This window comes from Globicephala melas, chromosome 5 (genome assembly GCF_963455315.2).
Source record: "Globicephala melas chromosome 5, mGloMel1.2, whole genome shotgun sequence".
NCBI classification, from domain to species: domain Eukaryota; kingdom Metazoa; phylum Chordata; class Mammalia; order Artiodactyla; family Delphinidae; genus Globicephala; species Globicephala melas.
Window position 1 is genome coordinate 3,045,416 of NC_083318.1, and position 25,385 is coordinate 3,070,800.

General features: G+C 56.4%; 1 protein-coding gene across 3 annotated transcripts; it reads right to left on the reverse strand.

Annotated features, from left to right (window-relative positions):
• Positions 1 to 584: 584 nt before the first annotated feature.
• On the reverse strand, positions 585 to 25,173 carry TRMT44 (tRNA methyltransferase 44 homolog). 3 transcript variants are annotated; one of them, XM_030876807.3, is made up of 11 exons: positions 24,519 to 25,173; positions 22,771 to 22,885; positions 19,634 to 19,853; positions 17,624 to 17,692; positions 16,717 to 16,824; positions 15,404 to 15,475; positions 12,181 to 12,287; positions 10,650 to 10,833; positions 8,352 to 8,757; positions 5,893 to 6,009; positions 585 to 1,373 (listed from the first exon to the last, which is right to left on the reverse strand). In XM_030876807.3, the coding sequence occupies exons 1-11, from the start codon at positions 25,147 to 25,149 to the stop codon at positions 1,144 to 1,146; spliced, it is 2,259 nt and encodes a 752-aa protein (XP_030732667.2). In that variant the 5' UTR covers positions 25,150 to 25,173; the 3' UTR covers positions 585 to 1,143. The 3 variants fall into 3 exon arrangements, 1 of the variants encoding a protein (XP_030732667.2); XR_009563898.1 differs by lacking the exon at positions 585 to 1,373 and having other exon boundaries at positions 5,890 to 6,009; positions 8,144 to 8,757; XR_009563897.1 differs by lacking the exon at positions 585 to 1,373 and having other exon boundaries at positions 6,098 to 8,757.
• Between the last annotated feature and the right edge of the window lie 212 nt (positions 25,174 to 25,385).

Genomic DNA, 25,385 nt, shown 5'->3' on the forward strand with positions numbered 1-25,385 from the left:
GCCCGTCCCGGGCAGCAAGCGATAGCAGCCTCAGCTCAGCGGCCTCGAGAATGGAGGCCCCTCGGCTCTGGGAGTAACAGCTCAGAGACTCTGCGAACCTGGGCTCCTCCCAGCTTTGGCTCTGCCCCCTTGACTTGCTACACCAGGAGGGGTCTCCACAGGCAGGAAACCGCCCCCGGGAGCCCCAGTGGTCCCCCACCCACCTCACTGGTCAGAACGGCCCCACCTGCACAGGCCGAGCCAACCACGGCCGGAGCGGCGTCACTGCAGCCACTCAGGCCCTCCAGCAGGTCCTCGCGGGGCCTCACGCAAGGGAGAGGCTGGGCGGCTGGTAGGCAGGCACAGCCCATGTGCCCACCCGGCCAACTCTGCCCATTCCTGGAGGCTGGCCAGGCGCCTGCTGGCCTGTCCTTGAACTCGACCTGGCACCGGGGGCTCCCAGCTGACCAGGGCTTCCCGAGCGCAGGGCCCTGTGCCCCGCGGCAGCCCCCATCCCAGCCATGCTGCACAGAGCGGAAGGGAGTGGGTTCCTTCTCATCTCTCACAAATGAACGGAGAATCCCGCAGGAGGAACACTCCACAAGGAAAAGGCTGCCGGCTACGTTCCACGGAAAATCAAGGGGCAGAACAGTGTCACCAACACGGCCTTTTGTGTAAAACTACAAACACAATTTTAAATAGAAGCACATCAGGATCTGGGGATTATTTTTGTTTTCCTGGAATGAGAATTAACGGTATCTGTGGGGAGAAGATCTATGGCAGGAGGAGGCGGCCAACCCCGGAGTGGCTAGTGGTTGGCGGGGACGGCCACCCTGCTGGAGAAGGGCCAGTTCAAGCACTTCCTGCACCTCCTGAGCCACGAGACGCCACGAGACTGTCACTCTCTCTTCCCGATGTAAAGATGCTAAACACATTTAAGGGCGACCACATTTAAAACCAACCCAGCACTGGGACGGGGCCGGGGGAGGTGTGAGTGATTGTAGCTTCAGTGGGGCGTGAGCACGTCCCCCTGTGAGAAGCTGGAGCGAGGAGGAAGGAAAACGACCTTGAACGCCACCAGGGCAGAAGCGCAGCGCTCGGGGGAGCTGGGAGCTGCCCTCGGGCTCGGCCTCCCCGCCCCAGGCCTCCCGCAGGCGGAGCAGCTCACAGAGGCTGCTCGCTCTTCTCGGTGGTGGCTGGCCGCAGCTCCCCAGGCCCGTGGGCAAACGGGCAGCGGTCGGAAGGCAGAACACAACCGTCAGGGTGATGAGCGAAAAACCAACAGATGCGGGTCTTGAACGTTTCCGAAAACGGCCTCCGTTTTGCTTCTGGTTCCTTTTCCTTCCGAGGCCTCTCTTCCCTCCAGTCGCGGATGCAAACTCGCCCGTTCACAACTGGGGTTGGGAAGAAAGAGAAAAGACACAGCCGAGGCGTGAACTGCGAGCTGGGCAGGCGGCCGGGCTCTGTGGGGACAGCTGTCCAGGGCCGGGGTGCAGCCACAGGAGACGCAGCCCCCTCAGGCCCGGCGGCGGGAGGGGGAGAGGCGCGGGGATCCCGGGCCATGGCCCCAGCCCCCCACCCGCCCACGGCCTGCAGTCCCACCTACACACACACACACACACACACACACACACACACACACACACACACACACACACACACACACACGAGCACGAGGGAGGGGCCGAGGGGAGCAAGGACCAGGTGCAGGCGCCTGGGGCTGGGAGCCGTCAGGAGGGGCTGCCGCACGCCAGGTGGACGGCAAAGAGCTGGTGCCTGAGGTCCTGCTGGTGACGGGACCCGGGCGTGGCCACTCGTGGGCACCGGCTCGTGGAACAAGGCCAACGCCGACCACGAGCGTGGTCCCGACGCGGGCAGGACGTCCGCGTGGCGGCACTGGCCCTCGAGGGCACGCGTCCGCATCATAAGGAGGGAGCGGAGCGAGCGGGGGAGAGGCCCTGTCCAGGCAGGTGGAGACGAGGGGCAGGCTGCGGGGGCCAGCAGGGTCACAGGCAGAGCCCCCAGACGTAAACGGGAAGTAGGGGGTAGGGGCACGGCAGCCCTGTCGGCAGGGGCAGGGCGGGAGGCCCTCACAGAGCAGCAGGGGGCTGAGATGCGGCGGGGGGACTTGTGTGGGCGGGGTGGCCGCAGAGCTGGGCGGCTGGAGGACCCCAGGGCGGTGCACGGGGAGAGCCCGGGGCCGCCCAAACGCCTCCTGAACCAGTCGCCCCAACTCGGCTGAAGCCGCGCTGGGAGCTTCCGCTTGGCCGCTTCCTCCCGAGACGCCAACACCCCCACGTGGGACGGGGCCAGAGCAACCAAACCCGTCCTGCTGTTCCCTGGAAGCTGTACAGCCGCCTGGAGACGGAAAGGCTCGGCAGAAATAAAGGAAGCTCACTGAACAAACCTGGCTCTCCAGCTTCTAAGGAAAACTTGAAAGTGCATTCACGCTTGAATTTCGCTTTCAAATTGCCTCGTGTTGCAGCAACACGAGACTGTCTGTCTCTGCAGACTGATGCTTATTGAAAACTGTCCCCTGAAACCAGAGGAAGGAACCGCAGAGGTGCCTCTCCGCACGAGGGACACAACGCAGGGATTCACCCTCAGGGGGCGGCCGAGAAGCACCTAGGAAGGGCCAGGCCGGCCCTGCTTCCCACGAGGCAGACACTGAGAGCTCGGCTGCCCTGGCCCGGGAGCTGGGCAAGCAGCCACCGCCTTCCACAGGCGCTCCCACAGCAGCCCCTCCTGGCGCAGCCAGGAACGACACGCCCCAGCCGTGTGCAAAGGAGCCTGGGAGGTGAGACTCCCCCAGACTCCCGCCGTGGGTGCCCCAGAAAGACGAGGAGCCCCTGACGGCCTGGACAGGCTCAAGAGAAGTCCGGGCGAGAGGGTGAGGGGCTCACTGGGGCCAAAGCCAAGTGCAGACCCTCACCCTCCACAGAGGCTGGCCCGTCCACGCTCCCTCAGGGCGGGCTGTCTCGCAGCGGGCCCTCCACCAGCCGTACCACGTTTCCGGAGCAATCCCTGCAGGGTCGGGGGAAGGGGACCCAGGCAGGATTCGTAGGGCCTGTGGGGCAGGCACTGGTGATGAGGGGTGGCCCTGCGGAGGGGGGCCAGGCCGGCTGACAGGCCCCCGCCCCCAGTCTGGGCAGGCCCGTGCCCTCTGCCTGCGCCCCTCCAGCCGGCTGGCAGGCCAGACCAGCAGACTTCCCGAGTTTAAGTGAATCACAGGCACAAAATGTGCTCTACGGAGCTCACTTCTCACCCGACATTTGTGCGCCCACTTCCTCCCCAAAGCGTGAGTCCCTCAGACTCGGTGGACCTGCTGTTCGGGCTCCCCCGCTGTCTCTGACCACAGACGTCACCTGAGCCACAGTGTCCTGAGGAAGCGGCTGAGGATTCTTCCAGAATCCCACTAGGGAGGTAAATTTACCGGGACAGCGCGGCGCGCTCAGCAGCACCAGTTCAGGGTCCCTCTCGACCCGGGGGGCCGGCCCAGCCCCCAAGCTCGCCGGAGACCCTGGGCCAGGGACCGACCTCGCTGAGCTGCGTCCGTGTCCTCAAGGCTGAGCGCGGGCGCATGCCCAGCCCACAAGGTGCTCAGGGCAGGTGGAACTGAAGCATCTGAAACTCTTTTCACCTCCTCGTGTAAAACTAACCATGTTAGTTTTAAAAAAAATCTCCTACGAGATAAGACCCAGCTTTGGTGCTTATTTTTTGCGTGACTGGGTGTAGAATGTTTACTGGAGTTCAACCCCCAAGCCTCGTACTCAGAAGCGTTTCCAAAAATAAACGCGCTCAGCGATGCGAACCGCACAGAAAACCAATCGCACACATGCATATTTACGATGGGGGAGAAAAGAACACTCTTTCATGAAACCAAACAGAAAACCGTGCTGGGAACAGTAGGAAGCAGAGCAGCCCCCTGGGCACAGCGAATGTCAGTCACGAAAGCTCCACGCGGTGCAGCCCAGCTGGGCAGGGACTCCCAGCCGCAAGGCCCACCCGCCCCCTGCCTCTCCGCCCACCAGTGGGCTGCCCTCCACAGCCCCCAACGCTGGACCCGCCAGCTCCACTGCGGGGCTCACTGCCATAGCAACAGCAGCATCTAGCCGACTGAGGTCAAGCTGAAATGAAAACCAACGTTAGCTCTGGAAGGCCCCCGACGGTGCTGCGGGCGTGAACACGCGAGCTCTCAGGTGCACACACAAGGGGCAGGTGGTACAGGTGTGTGTGCCTCGGGGTGGTGCACACACGGGCGGCGCGCACGGAGCTCTCAGGTGCACACGAGGAGGTGGGGCCGCAAGGCGGCAGCACTCACCTCCCGAGGAGGTGCACAGGCCGAGGAGTGGGCAGATGTGCTTCTGCATCTCCGTGCGCGGTCCCTCCGCCCACGCCCCCCGTCACGGGGCAACCACGCTGGCGGCAGGAGTACAAAGGTGCGGGGGGAGGGACTGGCCCACATCCCGGGCTGCGGGACGAGGCCTTCAGGCCCAGTGCTGGCCAGCGCCCTCGGGTCAGACTTCTATTCCGTGCTGCCACAGTGGCCTCCCCACCTCTGCAAAGGCCTCAGCCCAGCAGGGCCCGTAACCCCTCCCCACACAGACCCCCAAGGCACCTGTCCCAAGGGAGTGCCCACCCACCCACCGGGCGCTGGGGACGGGTGGGGACAGGGAGGCTGTCATCTGGGCGTGCAGCCGCCAGCACGGACGGGGGGGTCAGGCAGGCACGGCCTCCTTGCCGGACGCCCCGCTCTGCATCCACGCAGCTGCTGAGCCTGAGGTACTGCTCTCCGGCCGCCTCTCGGGCCGCCTGCACGAGCTCACGGGGCAGCTGGGCCTGCTCCTCCCACCATCACAGCGAGTCAGCGCGCCGCTGCCCGTCACAGAGGCCCAGGTCCCCCTCACGGCCACAGGGGGCTGCAGCCCGCCAGCCCTACCCACCCCGCCCCACCCCGTTCAGCAAGGCCCCATCCTGCTACTTCGCACACGCTGCTCCCTCTGCCTGAAGTGTTTTCCTTGTTCACTTCACCAAGTCCCAGCTCAGATGTCATTTCCTAAGCGAAGCCTTCCTGATGCCTGTCTGAGGTGAGGCCAGGCCTCCCTGGGCGAGAATGTCACCTACAACACTAGGGTGATACAAGAAGACACCCACTATTTTTAAAGCCACGCACAGAAGTACTTAGGCGTGACTAGCATGTCAGATGGGATGTGCTTTAAAATACTTCCACAAAGACAAAGGGGAAAAAGCTTTAAGAAGCAAACACGACGACTTATGGACCCTCTGGCGGATGTGTACACAGAACTTCTTGAACCCCAGGTGCCCATGTAAACATCTGCGACGTCTCCCCTCCCTGTCAGGCTGCAAACTCCAGGAGGGCAGGGGCGGCGGCGCCCCGCTCTGCAGCGCTCTGCAGCCTGCGTGGAAGAGCACGCAGGCCCCGGGCCCTCCTCCCTCCACCCACCTGGATCCCAGGGCGCCAGTGTGTGTGGGGAGGGGGAGTGCAGGCACGCGGGCCGGGGTGGGAGCTCAGCCAGAGGCCAAAGCACAGCAAGTACTGAAGCTCCACCCGGAAAAGCTCCCCAGCGACGACGGGAGGCCCTGCCAGCGCGGGAGGAGGGGGCGCGTCCTAGACGCGGCGGGGCTGGGCCCGGGGGTGCCGGGCAGAGGCTGGCAGCATCAGAGAAGCAGAGGGGCAACCCACATCCTGCGCGACTTGAGATGCACGTGAGGGGATCTATCCTCTAGCTCTGAAACTCCTCTCAAATAAGGTTTATTTCATTAAAAAAAAGGGGGGAAGGCAGGAGAGGGCGGTGGCAGAATCTGCAGGAGAGCAGCTTCTCGTTGCCTCGGGAAGCGTGGAGCCCGTCCTCGGGCGCTGAGAACCGAGGGAGGCCCGGCCCAACCCCTCACCTTGGAACACCTGCGAGCTGTTCCTCAGCAGCGTCTGCAGGCCCCCGCACTCCCGCTTCAGCTTCTGCAGCGTCTCCCTGTCCAGCTCCCCGGCCACTTCCGCCAAGGACAGGCTCCCTGTTGAAGACAGGGTTTCCCCCACGTGAGAACTTTAGTTAAACTGAATCCACAGCTTGCTGGAACTCCGCAGGCAGAGCCATCGCACCTGAGATGTCAGGCCGCGCGTGCCGTGTCTGACCCCCGAGCCTCCCAGACACAGCAAGTCAGCCCTGCCGCGTGACCCAGCCGCTGCTCGGGGCGGGGACTGCCATTCCACGCACCAAGCCCGCCTCGCAGCCACCTGGAACCCCTTCTGAGAGGAGACGGGAAGTCCGGGGGAAAATTAAATCCTGGCCCAGAAGCCTGCCCTCCTCCCCCACCCCCCAGCCTAGAGCCCCACGACGCGGGCTCCACGTGCAGCTCCGCACCGCTGCCTCTCTCCCTTCCACGTGCGCGTGTCCCGAGCCTGCCACCTCCCACCCGGCGTCCCCTCCGCCATGCCTGGCAGAGGGTAGACCCCAGCCTGGGATGAGTGAGGTCCTGGGGACAGACCCGCTCACTGACGTCGCGCAGGGCTCAAACACACTGGGGGTCCTGAGCCTGACGCTGGGGCAGGGGTCACTAAGTCCAGTGACCAAGGGCGGAGTGTGCAGCTGCGAGGCCCCCGCCGGGATAGGCTTCTCACGCCGGGCGGGGCAGTGGGAGTACCTCAGACCAGCCCGGCTGTTGGAGACCCACCCGGGGAGGACGGCACCCCGGCTCCCCGACGTTTCCAACGGGCGGGCAGGCCTGAGACCCCATCATCATTGGAGCCACCGCTACCCACCCAAACTGAGCCCAGGTAGAGACCCCATCTTTGCTCACTATCAGGGCGTCCCACCCCAGGCACAGGCCAGCGTTTCCTGGGCACAGTCATTCCCAGAGGACCCCGCAGAGGAAAGGACCATCCTGGGAATTAAAGGTCAGAGTCTATGTTTTCAGAGCCGCCCGCAGGTCCGAGCCCCGAGGCAGCGTCCTCCCTCTCCACCTTGGCCCGCCTCTGCAGGGCGCACCGAGGAAGGGGTGCCGACCCACAGAACTCCCCAGGCACCTGGGCCTTGTCCGCAGTTATGCGGACAGTCAGCCCCCTCCACCAGGGCGGCACTGGCTACGGCCGCCACCAGGTCCCCAGAGAGGCTCTCCCAACCAGATGCTCCCAGGGTCAGGTGATCCCTGGAGGGGGTCAAGCTCGAGGTCACTGCCGCATCACACGTACACGAGGGATGGGAGGGGCGTGAGGATGAAGAGAGACTCAGCAGAGCACCATCCACGCTGTGGGGGGAGAAGGACCCACTGCTCACCCCTCCCTGGGCCGGCCCACCCACGGGGCCAGCGGGCAGCATCCCCAACAGGCTGAGGGTGGGGCCTCCAACTCCTCCAGTGACCCCAAAACTCAGAGGGCGAGCGCCTGGCTGCTCAGGAAGCCCTACAGCACCCTCGGGCAGCAGCCCACCAACAAGCTCCTTCCCTCAGCCCATCTGCACACTCCTAGTGACTTGACAAAAACGATGAAGACTCCTCGTGACATTTAATTAAAAATGACCACACAGGGACGTCCCTGGTGGTCCAGTGGTTAAGGCTCCACGCTCCCAGGGCAGGGGGCCCAGGTTTGATCCCCGGTCAGGGAACTAGATCCACATGCATGCCGCAACTAAGAGCCCACTTGCTGCAACTAAAGATCCCGCACGCCGCAAGGAAGATCCCGCAGGCGGGCAACTAAGATCCGGTGCGGCCAAATAAATATTTAAAAAATGACTAAAGGGGGCTTCCCTGGCGGCGCAGTGGTTGAGAGTCCGCCTGCCGATGCAGGGGACATGGTTTCGTGCCCCAGTCCGGGAGGGTCCCGCGTGCCGCAGAGCGGCTGGGCCCGTGAGCCACGGCCGCTGAGCTTGCACGTCCGTCCGGAGCCTGTGCTCCGCAGCGGGAGAGGCCACAGCGGCGAGAGGCCCGCGTACCGCAGTTTGAAGTTGGCTCTGAGAAGAGAAGAGCCCCTGCCTGGAGCCCAGCCAGTGCCCAGGGCGCCCGTTACCTCCCCGACTCCAGGCCTTCACGCTCCTGCTCTGACCCAGGGCGCCCGTTACCTCCCCGACTCCAGGCCGTCGTGCTCCTGCTCTGACCCAGGGCGCCCGTTACCGGCCTTCGCGCTCCTGCTCTGACCCAGGGCGCCCGTTACCTCCCCGACTCCAGGCCGTCGCGCTCCTGCTCTGACCCAGGGTACCCGTTACCTCCCTGACTCCAGGCCGTCGTGCTCCTGCTCTGACCCAGGGTACCCGTTACCTCCCCGACTCCAGGCCTTCACGCTCCTGCTCTGACCCAGGGCGCCCGTTACCTCCCCGACTCCAGGCCTTCACGCTCCTGCTCTGACCCAGGGCGCCCGTTACCTCCCCGACTCCAGGCCGTCGCGCTCCTGCTCTGAGAGCTTGTCACGTTTGACTGCTTTCTGCCCAACAACAGATTCGCCACTTGCAAAACCACTCGGCCAATAAAATCTCGAGGGAGGGCGCCACAGTTCCTCACGCGCTTGGCTTTTTCTCTGGGGCGAAATCCAGACAGCCAGAGTCCTTCGGCGGGGGACTCCGGTGTGTGCCCGGCCCCGGCGTCCAGGGCTCCATGCCCCTCGGGGCCATCGGCACCACCGGCGGCGGCCCCGGGTGGACGAGGGGCAGGGACCTGGCCAGGTGGGCTCACAGGACCGCCCCGCCTGCTGTTAATGTAGCGGGTTCTCCGCTCGTCCACAGAATCTTCTCCAGCGGGCGGGTATGTTCTGGATTTCCCAATGAGACACACCTACACGTGAAAAGAGCACAGGAAGTACTTTAGCAGGTTCCAATAGTATCTCAACGTTCTCCAGGGAACTCTCTTGTTCTGGAGAATAAATTCCACGAAAGTCTTCGACACCTGTCATGAAAGGAATCCTTATTTTAAAAAGTCATGCCAACCAATGACTTAATATACTATCAGCAAAAGCCCACAGGAAGCTTCATTCCTGACTTCCACAGCGCCTGACAAACACGACAGACCAAGGTCACCTTTACTGAGCCAACCAGCCGCACCCCACTGCACCCCTCTTCCGCCCCACACACAGACCCTGACGGTAACCCTGCAGGGCTCTCAAGGGGCAGCGCTGCCAGAGCGAGGAGAGCACGTGTGCACCTAGCAGAGCACCTGGCACGGCGGGGATGTCCAGTTCACGCTGCCCCCTTCCCCGTTCGCACGTCCAGACGAAGGCTGCCCTCAGGAGCCCCGGGGAGAGCCAGGCCCCGTCCGGCGACGCTGCAGTGGGTACAGCGTCTCTGGACGTCCTCTCCGGGCCTGAACCCGATGAAGGCGAATCTGGTTGCATCAGAGCCATCCCTCACTGCTCTCCAGCTGTGCCACCTGCTAACTGTGTGATCTCGGGCAGGTGACAACTTCTGTGTGCGTGGAACAAGGCGTGGCGCGTAATCAGTCCTCCATTAACAGCTGCTGTGTGTGGACACCGCACTTGCACCTGACCCCCGAACCTTCCAGTTATAGGAAACCTGAGGTTCGGAGAGATTAAGCAATGCTCCGTGGTCTCCAGCAACCAGTAACGGAATAGCAAACGCAAACATCAAAACGGTAGGATCCTCGTACCTACGTGACCCGAACTCCAGCAAAATTCCATCCAACCTCAGAAGACTGACTTGCCAAAAGAGAGGACATGTAAGAGAATGACGTGAAGGCTCTGAAGGTGAGCCCTAAAGGACACTTCCAAAACGACCTCGAGCAGCGACAGCAGTGTACCTGAAGCCGACAGAGGGGCCCAGCGCAGGCAGCTGAGCCCGAGCGAGGGCCCAGCACCGGCCGGCGAGCTGCTGCTCCCTAGTTGGCAGTGAGGACACAGGCAGGGAGTGTCTGTGATGTGCCCCCGAACGCACTGCCAGGAAGTGGCAAGTCGAGAGTCAAGCTCAAACCTTCGATCCTTTTCACCACCGTCACGCAATCAAGCTGAGATCGGGTGACAGGTTTTTGTGTTTCGTTTTTCACAAAAAGCACTGAGGTCCACAGAGTCTCATGAAAGAAAGTTAACAGAGATTAATGAAACCAATGTCAATGGTTCCCCTGACTCCCTCAGTCGTCCAAGCCCCCTGCGTGGTAAGCAGGTCGGCCCCGACCACCTGGCAGGGTCACAGGCAGTGCAAGGGTCAATTTCTACCTGGAAAAGTTCATTTCAAGCAAATCTGAACTAATAAGCCTTTTAATGAGGAAATGTGAAATCCTTTTGAGCTTCTGAAGCCACTTCAGCCTGTAATTTGGGACCCTAAGTCAGAAGTTAGAGCGTTCAGCCCCAGGCAGCACTACGGCCAGAAACCTGTAGAGAAGCCAAGCTGACACCCACTCTGGGAGGGTCCCCGAGGGGCAGTCACAGTTTCTGGAAAAGGGATGAAGACCTGCTGAGGGTTCCTGCAGAGCTGCCACAGGGCGGGAGAAGGAAGCGCCAGAGCGCCTGCAAAGCAGGGATCTGCAGGCCCAGAACAAGCCTCTGGAGCCGCCAGTGACGGACGGGGATGCTGGGATCAGCAAGGGCACCTCTGGGACAGTCACACCTGCAACCATCCCAGTGCCGTCTACGGTTCTGTGACAAGGACGGCCCCAAGCTCTCCATCGAAACACCTCGGTGTCGCCCGCCGAGGACAGCCCAGGGGACCAGGACGCACCCTCTTGGTGGAAGGAATCCTAAGACAATCCTCCTCTACGTGGAAGCCACAGGTCGACCCCACCTCGGTGATGAAATCCAGGTACCCTCGGTACTGGGTCTTCTTGCTCTGCCTCCGCTGATACTTCCCAACGAAGTCAAAGAAGCAGCAGGGCAGGACAAAGAAGCGGCAGTTGTAGGAGGACCTTCAAAGACAACCAGCGACACGGAAACCCACAGTGTTAAAGAGATTCAATAAAGAAAAGTCCTCGAAAGCCACGCGGCAACGGTGTGCCTGGGCAAAACGCAAACGAGGTGCTACTGGCTAATTCTGCTTTTTGTATAAAAAGAAGAATTATAGCCTTCCCCAGTTGAATTTCTAGAAACAATGCAGCACAGCATCTTTTCAATAAAATATGAATCCAATTACTTTCATTAAAAATATTTGTTTCTATTGCAATTATGATCATCAACTGTAATCTAAAACTTTCTGAAGTACTTGGAGAGTTCAGCTGTTGGACAGGAAATTTCAGAGGTAAGCAAAAAAAGATTATGATTTGCTCCTTGACCTATATTATTCTAAAACAGTCCAAAAGGATGGCCCTGGAAGGTGTTATGCTTAGTGCAATGAAGTCAGACAGAAAAAGACACATACTGTACGTTATCACTTGTCTGCTGAATCTACAAAACAAAACGAATGAAAATAACCGAAAAGAAACAGACTCACAGATACAGAGAACGACTTCGTGGTCACCAGTGGGGAGAGGGAAGCGGGGAGGGGCGAGGGAAGCGGGGAGGGGCGAGGGAAGCGGGGAGGGGCGAGGGAAGCGGGGAGGGGCGAGGCAGGGGTAGAGGATTAAGAGGCACAGCCTACTATGTATAACATAGATAAGCCCCAGGGATATGCTGTACAGCACGGGGAACACAGGACGTATTTTATGATAACTACAAATAGAGTAGGACCAAAAAATTTTTAATCGCTACGCTGTACTCCTGAAACTATGTAATATTGTAAATCAACTGTACCTAAAAGAAAAGGGGTGGGGAGGGCATTAAAAAACTAAATAAATAGAACAGTCCAAAAGAACCTTGGATAAAAGAGACCCGGCGATGAAATGTGAAAGGGCAGCGAGGTAACGCGCATCTTAAAGAAGTCTGCCCGAGGCAGAGCGCCCAAAACTGAGACAAAACATTTCAGCAGAGGTCTCTACTCTGGAAGACAAACCCTCCTGCTATCAGGAAAAACACACCTTTCAACACTGGATATAAACACTGTGGAAGTAATCACAACGAAAATATAATGTGAACATGTGAACCACAGACATAATTTTATATTTTCTAGTATCCGTATCTCCAATAGCAAAATAAAACAGGTGGAATTTATTTTAAATTTAACCCAATATATCCAACAGATCATCGTCTCATCAATCTGGACCAGCCACACTTCAAGTACGCGATAGCCCCAAGCAGCCAGTGGCTACGGTTCTGGACAGCGAGGTTTAGGCAACAAAACATCCCCAGCCACCACTGTGCTAACACCTCCACCTACTCACCTGGCCGCAATCACAGGTATCCATGGCGTTAGTTCATCGGAATGGTTTCCGATTAACCAATCGACGTCCGGGAAGAGGGTCTTATCATTTGGTGTGATTGCACTTTCCTACAAGAAAGACACAGAACAAGACTGAACGTGTAGTAAATAAAATCAGAGCACGGAGGGAAACAACAAACGCAACCACCCCTGCAGAACCGCAGCTGTTCCCGGCCCGGTCTCAGCCCCTCTGGGCTGCAGGTCTTCATCTGCAAAAGGCGGAAGCTGGGCCAGGAGTGAGGAAGTGTGTGCCCAGCCCGGCCTGCCCGAGGGCACGGCTCCTGACAACTTTAGCATCATCGCTGCGCCCATGAGCCAACAACACTTCTGGACGCTCATCTTCTTTTGATATTAAAAATAGCCTTTTTACATAAATATAAGACAGCTAAAGGAGACAGGGGACATGTGAACCACTTTACTTTTGACAGGAGGAGGGGCAAGAAACGGCCTGCAGAGGGGTGAGCGGAAAGCTGGGAGGTCTGAGGCTGACTTGACATAGACCCTGATGCACTTACACAACCCGCGGAATGAGCGCATCTATGAAAAGAGAAAATATAGGAAGAATTTGCAGAAGTGTGCACCAGCCTTTGCTATTACACTATTACCTTTTGTGAACTCTCAGACAGCAAGTTTTTACCCACTGAACAGGCATGTTCACCACTGTGATCGTGTCTGTAGTTAAGCTGGGAACAGCTTGCTTTGAGGATTTAAGAACTTTAAGTGAACACCTTATCCTTTCTGCTAATCAGCAGGCCGTCATTAATTATCAAAGTCAACAGTCTCAGTGGTGAAGATGTCAGTGAGAACTGGAGACTGTACAGCGGAAACTAACACAACACTGCAAATTAACTATACTTCAATGTAAAACAAAGGATTAAAAAAAAACTGGAAAGAGAGACTATATAACCACTCAAAATCCACTAATTTTAGAATTGAAGAATGAACCCCCATGGCAAGTAAGCAGACGTGTTAGTTCTCGGTCAGAACAAATGGGGAAGACACGACGTTAACTCTCACTTTGAAGGCGACGGGAGTGTTTTGCAAAGCTGACGGATATAAAAATTGAATTTAAATTCATCTTTTTGGTTCTTGAATAAGCATATGCGCTTCTTTTTTCACAAATATTAAAATGCTAAAAACAGTATTTCAGTGAAATACTGAAAATGGCCTATGTGTAATTCGAAAGTAGGCAAACTTTTGATACTATCAAAAACAAACTTTTAATACTATTTATTCTTTCTTCCCACCCATTCTACATTTAAATTTGCCTGCCTCTTTAAATGGTCTATATTTACAAAAACGAATTACACTTAGTAATTATCACAATCACGTTTACAGTTTTCTTTCCAACAACATGCTAGACAAGAAAGCTCTCCCTGTCTACCTGCCAGCCTCCACCCTCACATTTAACACGGGAAGATGCAGGACTCTTCCTCCAGCTCGGCGACCAGAGGTCCAGGTGTAACGAGAAAAAAATGCACAAGAGGTGAGACACAGCACTCCTACTAGCAGGCCTTCGCTGAGTGATGGGTGGGGTTTCCCCCACTCCACAGGGAACCTCGAATAAAGAACCAGAATCTTCTACCTGTTCTCCAAGGGGCACGTTGTGCCAGCCAGCTCTTCCTTGGGGTCATGATTTAAACAGAGCCTATTCAACTGCTGTGTGAACTTTTTACCCAAAGAAATTGTTTTGCTGTTTCTCCTGGGACCCAGGGGATTTGGGAATCAACCACGTTATTCCCTTAGCTTTGATCATCAGCCTCATCGAAATTCAGAGCCCAATTTTATTACCTGTGTGAGGACACGTGGTCTGTGCATGTGGCTGCAGAGCCTCCCCTGGTCCTTCATCTGGTTTACCACCATTCCTCAAACCTGAGAGTTTTTTAAATGTTCTAATTTATTGTAATGTATGAATATACAAGCAAATGTAAACTCTTGTAGCATAAAACAAAGTATAAATATATAATGAGGAACTGAGCAAATAAAAAGCTGTCGGGCAGCTGCAATGAACCTCCCTTCCTCCAATGTTTTTATATTTTGCAATAATATTCTCAACTTTAATAGAAAGGCAAAGAGAAAATATCCAAATAAGTCTTGAAACTTTCGTTTTCTTTTCACAGATGAAATGATATACCCGAGATCTGCTTGGAAACCACGGCTGGGCTGAGGCTGTGGTCGGGGAGGGGGAGGGATGAGACAAAGAATCGCTGAGGCGGCCGATGAGTTGCTGGGGTTTGGCACGCGGGCATCTCTCCACTTCGGTATATTCCTGACATTCTCCACGACGAAAAGCAAATGCCCTTTTCATTTCTCCGGTCAGCATCCTGCCCTCGGGCGGATGAGACGTCGCGTCCCGGTCATCCCCGCGCGTCTTCGCTCGGGGACAGGGTCTAGAGGCGATGCGGGCAGCTGGACAGCAGAGGCCCCATGGTGCGCTGGGGCCAAGCGTGCAGCCCCACCGCCACGCTCCCCCGCCGGCTTGGAGGCCTGGGCTCTTAGAGACCAACGCCGGGAAACGCTAGAGCCCTGACCTGCCGCGGGGTGCTGCGGAGGAGACCCCCCTCTCTGATGGCTCGGAGCTGCTCTGGACCACGGCGGGGCGGACGGGGCTTCCTGCAGCCCCGCGGTCACGACTGAGGCTAGGCGTGCTGTCTGTCCCCGCTGGACGGCTGCGCGTGTGCAGCCCGGTCCGGCCACTCCACTGCGCTCCCCTCCTCCGACTCCTCGCCAGCTCGCCGTCTTGCTGGAGGCCACTCCTAGCCACGCTGCTCACAGAGTGGGACCGCCCATGGTGCCCCTGCCCCGGCCCGGTCCTGGCAGGGTAGGCACCCACTGCCTAGCAGAAGTCTGAACATGCGGCCTGTCCCAGGCACCACAGGAGATGCAGAGGAGGGGTCGTCCTCCGCCCCCGCCACCCAGGCAGCCAATAGCCCCCTCGGGCACCCACAGGAGACGCAAAGGGCCTGCGGCAGACCCGGGGGAGGAGACACGCCTCCGGCTCCGGCATCCCTCCTTCGGCTTAACCAGAAGGCTGTGGAGGTCTCAAGCTTCATCCGCCTCTACAGTCTCAGGGCACTGAGACGAATGTGGACTGCTGTGGTTATGAGCATCTCTGACTGGCCCGTACACAGAGACACCCCTTCAAATAACCGCGCTGAGGTCAAGGGCAGGGACAGCGCCAGTACCTCTAAGTGCGTCTCTGGTCCGTACATGTCCCAAACCTTTCGTCTTCGGACGTCAATCCCTCTGCCTGGATGCTGAAATGAGGAATTTCAGGAATCAAAGGTCCAGGTCAGTACACCACAATAAATTAGCAAGAACAGATCAAACTCTGCAGGTATCACCCCCCGCGTTAAGTGCAGGAGACCCTCAGCTCCTCGGCTGCTGAGAACAGACACTTGCATCCTGCGGGGCACAGACAGAACCTGTGCTGCCGAGGCTTCGCGAAGGGGAACAGAGCCAAGGCACGCAAACACCTCCACGGCCACACGCAGCCCTGGGAAATACGCCTGCCCGGAAAGGGAGCCGGCTCCTCTGAGCTGGTCAAGTTCAGCTCTCGGGCTCACCTTCTCTTCCAGCCCCCAGACGAGCCCCGTCCTCAGGGTCGTTCTCATCCAGCGCACCCTGACCACACGCAGCTCTCCCGGGGCCCCACCCCCATGTCTCCACCCACTGGCTCCTAGTCACCACCAGATGCGCTAACACCCCACAGACAACCTGTTCACAGGGGTCACAACTGCAGCCTCACTCTTTTACAAAGCACCTCAGAAAGCCCCGTCTAACAACCCCATTCCAAAGTCCCACAGGTGAGGACAAATGTGTCTGTCCATAAGGCAGGATGCTACGGTCACAAGAAAACCAGCCTTCGGGTCACCACGACTGGGCTTCAATCCCCACTGTCACTCTCAAGCACGAAGCTCACTGGGCCAGGTGACGGCGCTGCTGCACCCAGTGCACTGGCCTCGCCGGACGCCACGAGACGCCGGGGGAAAGCTGACGCCTGCGAGTCCTGAACTGCTCCCAGGGCCGGGGCTGTTCTCAGCTCTCAATGCCTCTACTTCACAATCCAGAAAATGGGTGCAAGACTGACTATCACAGTTTTACATGTGTATGTGTATCAATACAATACATGGGTGCCTGACTGTCCTCTGAGCTAGAATCTAAACTTCTCTAGGGCAGAACCCACCTTATCCTTTATTCCCCTCTCTGTGCCTTGAAATGGTGGGTTTTCCAAAGAAAATACTGACAACAAAAACATCAGAGCTGCTGAAAGCGTGCTGTTCCGCAGGCCGAGTGTCTGAGAACCCTCTTCTAGTCTCACGAGACCGCTGTCTTTGGTCCTGTTTACAAGCTGCCCACCCCACAGAGTTTGCAACCAGCCACTATGCCGACAGCCAGGCCACCTCTGAATCCCGATCGGACCAGCAGAGAAAGACCCTGTGCTGGGCCTGAAGACGCTCTAGCGAAGGTACGAGAAACGGCCCCAAGCATGCTTTACCCCTTCTCTGCTCAGGATGTGGACCAGGAGGCCGTTCCCACAACCGAGGTCGACAAAGCACTGCCTGGCTGTCTCTCCCCGCTCAGCTCTCTCTTCTTCCCATAGAATCTAAGCAAACAGAAAAAAAAAAAACCAAAGTCAGTTTGTGATTCACTTCACCCCAGAGTAATTCAGACACAACCCCACCTGGAACTGCAGATCCTCTCCCACAACAGGAGGAGCGGCCTCCTCCGAGGCCCCGGGCCTCCGCGCATGTGATGCCCGGGTGAGCAGAGTGAGGCGGGATCTGCCCACGGCCCTGGCCGGATGCTGCGCGGGCATCAAAGCCTTCTTCTTCCACCCAGAGTCCACGTTCACGTGGTCATCTCTGGGCAAGAGCTGTACACATTACTGTCAGTTCCTTCAGGCATTCTCTCAATTCTTCAAGTGTTGTATACTTTGAGAAGCAATGTTATTTCGAAGACTAAGAGAATTACGGCTGAAAGGCAATTGCAAGGTATCTCCTCTAAACATCTCATAGATGAGAAAATCAAGACTACGAAGTTAAAGGCCTGCCCAGATCAGGTGGTCAGCAAGGCAGCCGAGAAGGTCTAGAACTGGAAACACTGAACGCAAGGACTGCTAGGTAGGCATGTGCGTATCAGATGGGCCCCGACGGCAGCTCCCAGACGTAGCCAGCATCTCCGTGTTCCGCGCTGACTACTAATCAGGAAGGCACTGCTTCAGTTCAATTCCTGACGTTACATTTCACAATTCAGACTCGTTCTACATTCACGCAAAAGCACCATGCAAAGTTAAAAAAAAAAATCCCTTGTGTAACCAACCCTGGCCAACAGAACCGTAGAAGTCCTGAGCTCCCCGGAGCAACTCCCGCCCTTCCACCTAAACTCAGCCCGCTCAGCCTTACCAGCAGGTAGGCAGCGAGAGCCACGTCTTCATGCACGAACTTCTCAGGGTCAGTTACTTCAGGCCACACCTACAACATTTTCAAGGGCATGTGTAAGTTTTCACCGCATCTGTGTGTAACAGGACACATCATGACCAATGGAGTCTGAAGCAAGACTGTGGAGTAAAGACATTGTCTGTAAGACATTGAGGTGGGGCTGCTGGGCATCAGAGGAAAATGCTGAGCTATGCTACCCTTGTCACTCATCTAGACAAGTATGACAGACAAGGAAATGAGGGGCGGGGGGGCGTCGAGGAAGCAAAGGCACAGGGGTCAGGAGGTCAGTGCTGCACCCTCTGGTCCGTCAGTGAGTTGCCGTCACTTGTCAGGAGTGTCACTCAGCTGTTTGTCCCCGTCTCCCGATCTGTAAAGCGGGGATTGACTCTGCCTCAATTACCACGCAGGATGACCAGCAGGTACTGTGAAACTAGAAAATACTGGCTGTGCAAGTGTGAGGCCTCGTTACTAACATCAGTAACGTGCAGAACGGGAGTTTGGCAGATGAGAAAAAAACCGATGGCCAATACTAAACGTTCAGATTTCTGTTTCCAGTCTAGTGGATTAGACAGTTTGGACGAACCATCTCGCCAAGGACAATTTTAAAAGCTGGAAGAATAAAGAAGTCCCTTCTTAAAGGTACTGAACAGTAAGATAATGAAGAAGCGCTAGGCCAGGACCTGGGAGAGAAGGCGAGGCCAGCCGAGGCCAGCCAGCCCCAGCAGGAACGCCTGAGACGCTGGGGATGCTCTGCTACACAGCAAGAGGGGACTGACACAAAAATACGTGGCAACGATGAACCGTGGTTACTTCTAGGAGAAGGGAGGGAGATACGAACAGGAAGAGTACAAAGTAGGTTCAACTCTGTTAGCACAGGCGCCTCGGAGATATTGCGGGTTCAGTTCCAGACACCCCAACAAAGTAAATATTGCAGTAAGGCGAGTCACGCAGATTTTTTGGTTTTCCAGTGCATATAAAAGTTCCGTTTACACTACAGAGTAGTCTATTAAGTGTGCAATAGTGTTGCGTCTAAGAAAACAATGGACGTACTTTAATTTAAAAATACTTTATTGCTGGGAATTCCCTGGCAGTCCAGTGGTTAAGACTCAGCACTTTCACAGCAGAGAGCATGGGTTCAATCCCTGGTTGGGGACTTAAGATCCCATAAGCCGCCTGGTGCAGCCAAAACATAAAATACTTGATCACTAAACATGCCAGCCATCACCTGAGTCTGCAGTGAGTTACAGCAGTAACAGCAAAGGTCACTGATCACAGGTCACCGTGACAAATACAATAATAATGAAAAAGTTTGAAATATTGTGAAATTACCAAAATGTGACACAGAGATACGAAGTGAGCAAACGCTGTTGGAAAACGGCGCCAACAGACCTACTCCGTGCAGGGCCGTTACAAACCTTCAATTCGTAAAAACTACAATATTTGCAAAGCACAATAAATGGAGATATGCTTGCGATACTTTATTTCTTAAGCTGGGTGTGAATACACAGATGTTTGTGGTTACCTTCTTTTTACATCTTCAAGTTAAGGACATTTTACAAAATTAGTCTCCTTTTTGGAAGTATATGCTTTTGTACTTTAATTTTCCATATATTTTCTTCAAATACCTTTATGTTTATACTAAAGAATTATGGGAACTTAGTATTTAAATATTCCATTATTTTAAATTAAATTATTCTCCTTTTGTTCTCTTGAAAAAAAATAGTAACGTGCCAAAACAAAGCAAGCCACAAAAACCAAATCCTTCTCCACAGCGTAACTGCCAGTGTTTTCATGGTCTGCATCCCTAACTATGTCAAAGTCCAGGCTGCGATGTGGGGCCCTGGGTGGGTATGTTTTGACTTAATGTCTGCATTTGCAGCTCACAGGCGAAACAACGTCACCTGGAGCAGCTTGGTACATCACCTCGTTTCAATGGCGGTGGGGGAAGTCACAGACGTCTCTGCCCAGAATTACCTTGGTCATGTCTTTATACTTCTCTTTAAGCGCCTGGTGAACCCTGCTGTACTTCATGATGGAAATGAGGGACAGGGTGCTTTTGAACCCACTCTGCCTGCTCTCCACACACCACCTGGCCAATCTGGCCAGCAGCTCTTCTCCAAGCCAGGTGGGTTTGGGATACACAATGCCATCTGAATGCCATCTTTCTGGACAGAAAATTAAAACAGATATGAACCTTTGAAAATAAGAGAGATATGAGTAAGCACAGCTGGTTTCAATTCTTATTTTCAAATTACACATTTCTTTGCCAAAAGAAGAGAGAAATTAAGACAGCTACGATGACAAAATATGGTACCCCAAACACAAGACAATCTGGAACTAGTTACAGAATTTTCATCCTACAGAGAAAAACACATTTAAAAAGCAGAAAGAGTTCCTCCTCTCTTGCAAACGTTGTTAAAATGCATTTACACATCTTACGAAGCCCATCAGCCCAACGACAAAGTTCCTCTCACCTCCCACTTCATGCACCGATTAGCTAGATGCTAAAACGTTTACGGATTTCTTTAACTTTTCTAGGTTTTATACATTTCACATGTGCTACCCAGATGTAGAATGCTGGTCCACTGAGTACTTCCCATCCAGGAAGCTGAGCGCTCGGTCACCAAGCTGAGGACACATACACAGTCCCTGTGGCTCACAGTCCTTCTAGGTCACCGTGTGTCCTCTGCCACCAAAATGCAGAGGCTGCGGCCCTGTCTGTTCTGTTCGCCGCTCGACCCCGGCCCCAGCAGTGCCTTATCACGGCGGGCGCTCGCTGTCTGGGCGCCGAGTAAACGCGCAACCCGCGGGCCTAGGTCACGACAACACATCCACCGAGGCTGCGGCCCAGGCAGTGCGATGAAGGGGAGAGGCATCAAGTTTGCTGGCGCACAGAAAAGGAGGTGGCGTCCAGAAGCACAGGCGGCTGGGTGACGGGGCAGAGCTGGAGGCAGGCGCGGGCCAGGGGCAGGGGCAAGGGGTCGCCGGTCTGGTGAGAGTTACAACTGTCAGGCTTTTGCCACCAGGCGCATCAAAGGGACACAGCTCACTCCCATAAGTAACAGGTGCCAAGTGTCCACTGAGAAACACGCCCCAAGACGCTCACCTTTCCCGTCCCGTCCCTTCCCTTCGGAAGCTATCCTGCTGGGGCTGATGGCCTCGGGCCTTTCCTCTGCTCTTCCTGGGCCCCACGCTATTTCCCAGGTGTCACCGGGGTCATCACGGCTACCCCCTCACCCACTCAGGCCTCAGGGGCCTCTCCCGCCCACCCTGGTACGATGGGCACAGCACTGCCCTTGCCAATGAAGGGACCGGGAATAGAGGCCTGAGCCACCTCTCACTTCTCTGCCCGGCACTCAGCACCACCTGGCATTAGAGCATTCACCTGTCTCTCCCGGGCCTTGCTGACCCCCAGCTGCCCAGCACAAGCACACGGTGGGCACACCGAAGTCCTGCTGAAGCCAAGCACAGACCAGGAGTGCTGCATCCCACGGTGGCAACCACCAAACGCCATTTAACTCGTGTTCTGCTGAGAAGGCCCCATACCTGGCCCCACGGTGTGGCCAGCTCCCAACGCAATGCAGGTGACAGCTGCCCGGCAGGGCAACGACAGGAGATGTCAGCCGGGAAAGATGGGGAGTAGCCACCCGGGCACTCGGAAGCTCATGGAGAACAGGGGCTGGGATTCCACCGCATCAACCACACTGAGCGCCTGCCGCGGCCGGACTCGGGCCGGGCTTCCCCAACCAGGCGAGGGGACAGCAGCCTCCAGCGCTCACCCCGCAGCTCCGCCATCGGCACCCCCTGGGTGACCCACACGGGCACACCCGGCTTTCCCACGGGGTCTGCCCTCACTCTCCAGGGGAGAGGAAAGGGCCTCAGGGCAAGGCCCCTTGGGGAGCATTTAACAACTGGCAAGAGGCTTCACCCCGGCCGACCCTGAGTACCCCACCCAGCGTGTAAGCCTACAACAGGTCCCTGGGAAGCCCGGCCCAGCCCCCTCCTGGGGGGCTCAAAGATGATTAACCCGTTTCAGAGATGAGAAGACTGAGGGCCACAGAGGCAACGTACCCAAGCTCAATGCTGGTGGGGAAACGCAGGTCTATGTGACTCCAAAACCAAGCTATTCCCAATGTACCCCTCAGCTCCCTATGAAACCACGTGCAAAGCCCATCCCCAAGGCTGTCTTGAAAGAATAGACGCATGTGGCTCTCAGGAAAACACCAGCAGAAGAACAGCAAGTGATTTAACCTTCCTCTGACTTTTTCATTTAAAAAATACCAAATGGAAGTAAGTCAAATTTCACACTGTCCAGACAGGCCCAAACACCACGTGGAATTAAGGGAACGGATGAAACTGCTGCTTTTATGATAAACATCACAGAACACCCGCTACGTCTAAGACCCCATGAGCCTCAGTGGACAACGAAAAAGAAGGTTCCACTTACCACCCGTTACCAAGGGGTAAGAAATAACAGAACAACGAATGCACTGTGTTTATTTGGATTCGGTGCTAGAACCAGGTGCTACTAACCATCAAGGCTACACAGAATGCACGGGCCCTCCAGCCAGGCTATGACCACCCAGGTGCCAACAGGAACAAGGACGCGTCAGGGAAATGCCAACTAGAAAGCATGTTCCCACAAACCCGAACCGCCTAAGAGGGAGTCCCTGCTGCTCCTTGGTGACCGGAATCTTACAGCTGCCTAAAGAAATCACTGACTGGGGACTTCCCTGGGGGCGCAGTGGTTAAGAATCCGCCTGCCAATGCAGGGGACACAGATTCGAGCCCTGGTCCAGAAGATCCCACATGCCGTGGAGCAACTAAGCCCAGGCGCCACAACTAGTGAGCCAGCGCTCTAGAGCCCGCGAGCCACAGCTACTGAAGCCCGTGCGCCTAGAGCCCGTGCTCTGCGATAAAAGATGCCACCGCAATGAGAAGCCTGTGCACCGCAACGAAGAGCAGCCCCCGCTCGCCGCAACTAGAGAAAGCCCACGCGCAGCAACCAAGACCCGATGCAGCCCCCCCAAAATAATTAATTCATTAATTTAAAAACATCATTGATTTAAAGCATCAATCACTGAGAGAAGAATAAGTTATTCGGTCCTTACCATTCTCCTTCGCTCTGACTGAGCTGAATTTGATACACGTTGTTTGTCTTAACCTTTAAATTCCCTTCACTGTCTTCTTCCAAAGGTAAAAAAATTACGGTTCCATTGAGGACATCTGGGGGGAAAAAGATAGGGATAATCGATTAAAGTGCTTAGTTCAGAGTCTCATCAAAAGCGGTCTTAAAAAAACAGTACTGAATCCACCGTGCCTTCAACCCCCAGGGCTTTTCCCCACTCGATTTACATCAGCGAACGTCCTGGCCACGGCCCATCCCCAAGCCTGCACCGCGCCGAGCTGAGCGTAGTCCTGAAAGGGCCCCCCCGTGGAGGAGCGGTGCTCACCAAGAGGAAGAGGACAGGCTTAGCCCGCCCTGCTCTTCTGCGAAGCCCATGTGAGAATGCAGACATCCACGTTTGAAGGCCTCGTGGGCACTGATGCGCTCATCTCCTCAGGCCAGGAGAGGTGAAGTTTAAAAGGTGATAAAAGCTGGAAGGGCTCCTGAACTAGTCTGGGCAGCAGGGTCAGCGAGGGCCTCCTGGAGGAGGGAACACCCGCGAAGAGTCTTACAGGGGCACAGAGGCCCGCAGTACTGGGGGGCGGGGAGGGGGTATGCAGCCACCAGTAGTAATTCAGCAGCGCTGCTTGTGGTGGACAGAACAGCCTCCAGAGACACCCACACCCTGATACCCAGAACCTGTGACCACACGGAGTTGTTTCATGGCAAAAAGGGACTCTACAGATGTGAAGAGGGTTATGGACCTCGGAAGAGAGAGAGAGTATCCTGGACTACACAGGTGGGCCCCATCTAGCCATGTGAGCCCCGAAAAGCTGAGAACCGTCTCCAGCTAGAGGCAGAAAAGATGCAGCAGCAGGGGAAGTCAATGAGGCTCTGAGCGTGAGTCAAATTCGGCACGGGTGCAGCTCTGAGATGTAGGGAGGCCTCCACGAGCTGCCCCAGGAGCTGGCCTTTTCCCTCATCCCTTTACCACTCATGGTCCAGCGCTCCTTCACCATCTTCCCCAAGCCTTCCAGACCACCCCAATCCACAACCCCACTCTCTGTACTAAGGAGTCACATTTCTACGTGCCCCCTCCAAAAACAATGAAAAATCTACAACCTCCCTGGGGCATGGCAAGGAAACTGGCAGGCTAAGTGCCTTTAGTGCCTTTTCACTTACTGGCTGGTTTTTAATCTAACTGCAGCCTCTGCGAGAGATTCTCCCCGGGACCAAACTCTAGGCAGGCTCCTCTGAGGCCTGTCTCAATTAGGGTTCAACCTTGGCCTATGAAGACCTGAACAAACATTGTCACAGCTCAAGGCCACATCCCTAGCATGACCCTAGACCCCCTTAAAGTGCCCACCTGAAAAAACTCAAGGTTGAGAGAAGAATAGACTGTTCCAGCCCACACCTGAGCAAGAGCCCCTGGGACCGCCTCTGTGGGAGGGGAGGTCCTAACATCCACAGGCACCAGTTAGCAAACCCAGATGGTGTCACAGGGACTGATCCCCACCTTTCCTGCTTCTGGTTAATTTTTCACCTCCCGGGCTCTACCGCTCCATCCTCTTCCTTCATTCTCCCTGTAAAAAGCCCAGTCACCTCTGCACAAATCGCAGTGGAGTTCAGTTCACGCTGGACTCTTCTCCCTACTGTGATAGTGCATTACCAATTAAAACCTATCCTTGCCACTTTCACTAGTGTCCGGCTCTATGTATCTTTGACACCTGCCACTATCAGAAATACTCTTACCTTGCACGACTATTTCTCTCTTCGGAGCACAAGAATGCGCGTTCATTTTTGGGATGACGGTTCTGAGAATCACGTCGAGCTCGTGCTGAGCCTCTAGCTGTGATTCCGCCCCGGAGCGGGTGAAGAAGGCTAGCATCTCTCGATTGCCGCTGGCGAGGCTCCGGGAGAAATCGTCCCAGAGAGAATCCAGGTCCGGGGCGGGGAAGTCGCCCTCCCCGGCTCCAGCCTTGCCGGGCTGCCCAGGGGCCCCAGAGAGCAGAGGCGCTTTGGCTGCTTCCCGCTGGTCCTCCCCTTGCTGGCGCCGGCCCTGGTTCTCCTGGGGGCCCTGCTCGGGGACTGCGCCCGGCCGAGGGCCCGGCCCCCCCTCGGGGAAACACTGGCCGTGTCCCGGCCCCTCCTTGGGCCCGCATCCCGCCGGGGCACGCTCCTCCGGCTCGGGGCCTGAGCTCGGCCGGGGGCCGGAATGCTCGACCCGGGGCAAGCAGACGCTCCGCCGGGCCTCTAGGCGAACGCCACACAGCCGCTTGTTGGCCACCTGCGGCCTCTCCACCCACACGGCCACCGCCGCCCAGAAGCCCCCAGGGAGCAGCGAATCCGGATCGCGAACTGCAACCCTTCCCAGCTCCGCCATGTTCTGTCTCCGCCGAGAGCCTCGGAGGCGCGCCGGGATGACGCACGTTACGGCGCGGCGTGTTTGCGTCATGGGGGCGGGACGCCGCGGCCGGAAGTGAAAGGGAAGAAGACGGACCCACTTCCTTTCCTGCTTTGGGTTGTTTATCGTTATTCGGCTGGGGAGTTCGGGGCTGAGGAATTTTTTTTTTAATTTTATTTTGTTTTATACAGCAGGTTCTTATTAGTTATCCATTT

Bases quoted from the DNA above. Each gene is read 5' to 3' on its own strand.
- TRMT44 (XM_030876807.3), bottom strand. From the start codon at position 25,149: ATGGCGGAGCTGGGAAGGGTTGCAGTTCGCGATCCGGATTCGCTGCTC. The intron at 19,854-22,770 runs GTAAGGACCGAA...TTATTTTCAAAG, and splicing joins AGTCAGAGCGAAGGAGAATG to GTTCATATCTGTTTTAATTT. The intron at 17,693-19,633 runs GTAATTCTGGGC...AAAATGTTGTAG, and splicing joins AGTATAAAGACATGACCAAG to GTGTGGCCTGAAGTAACTGA.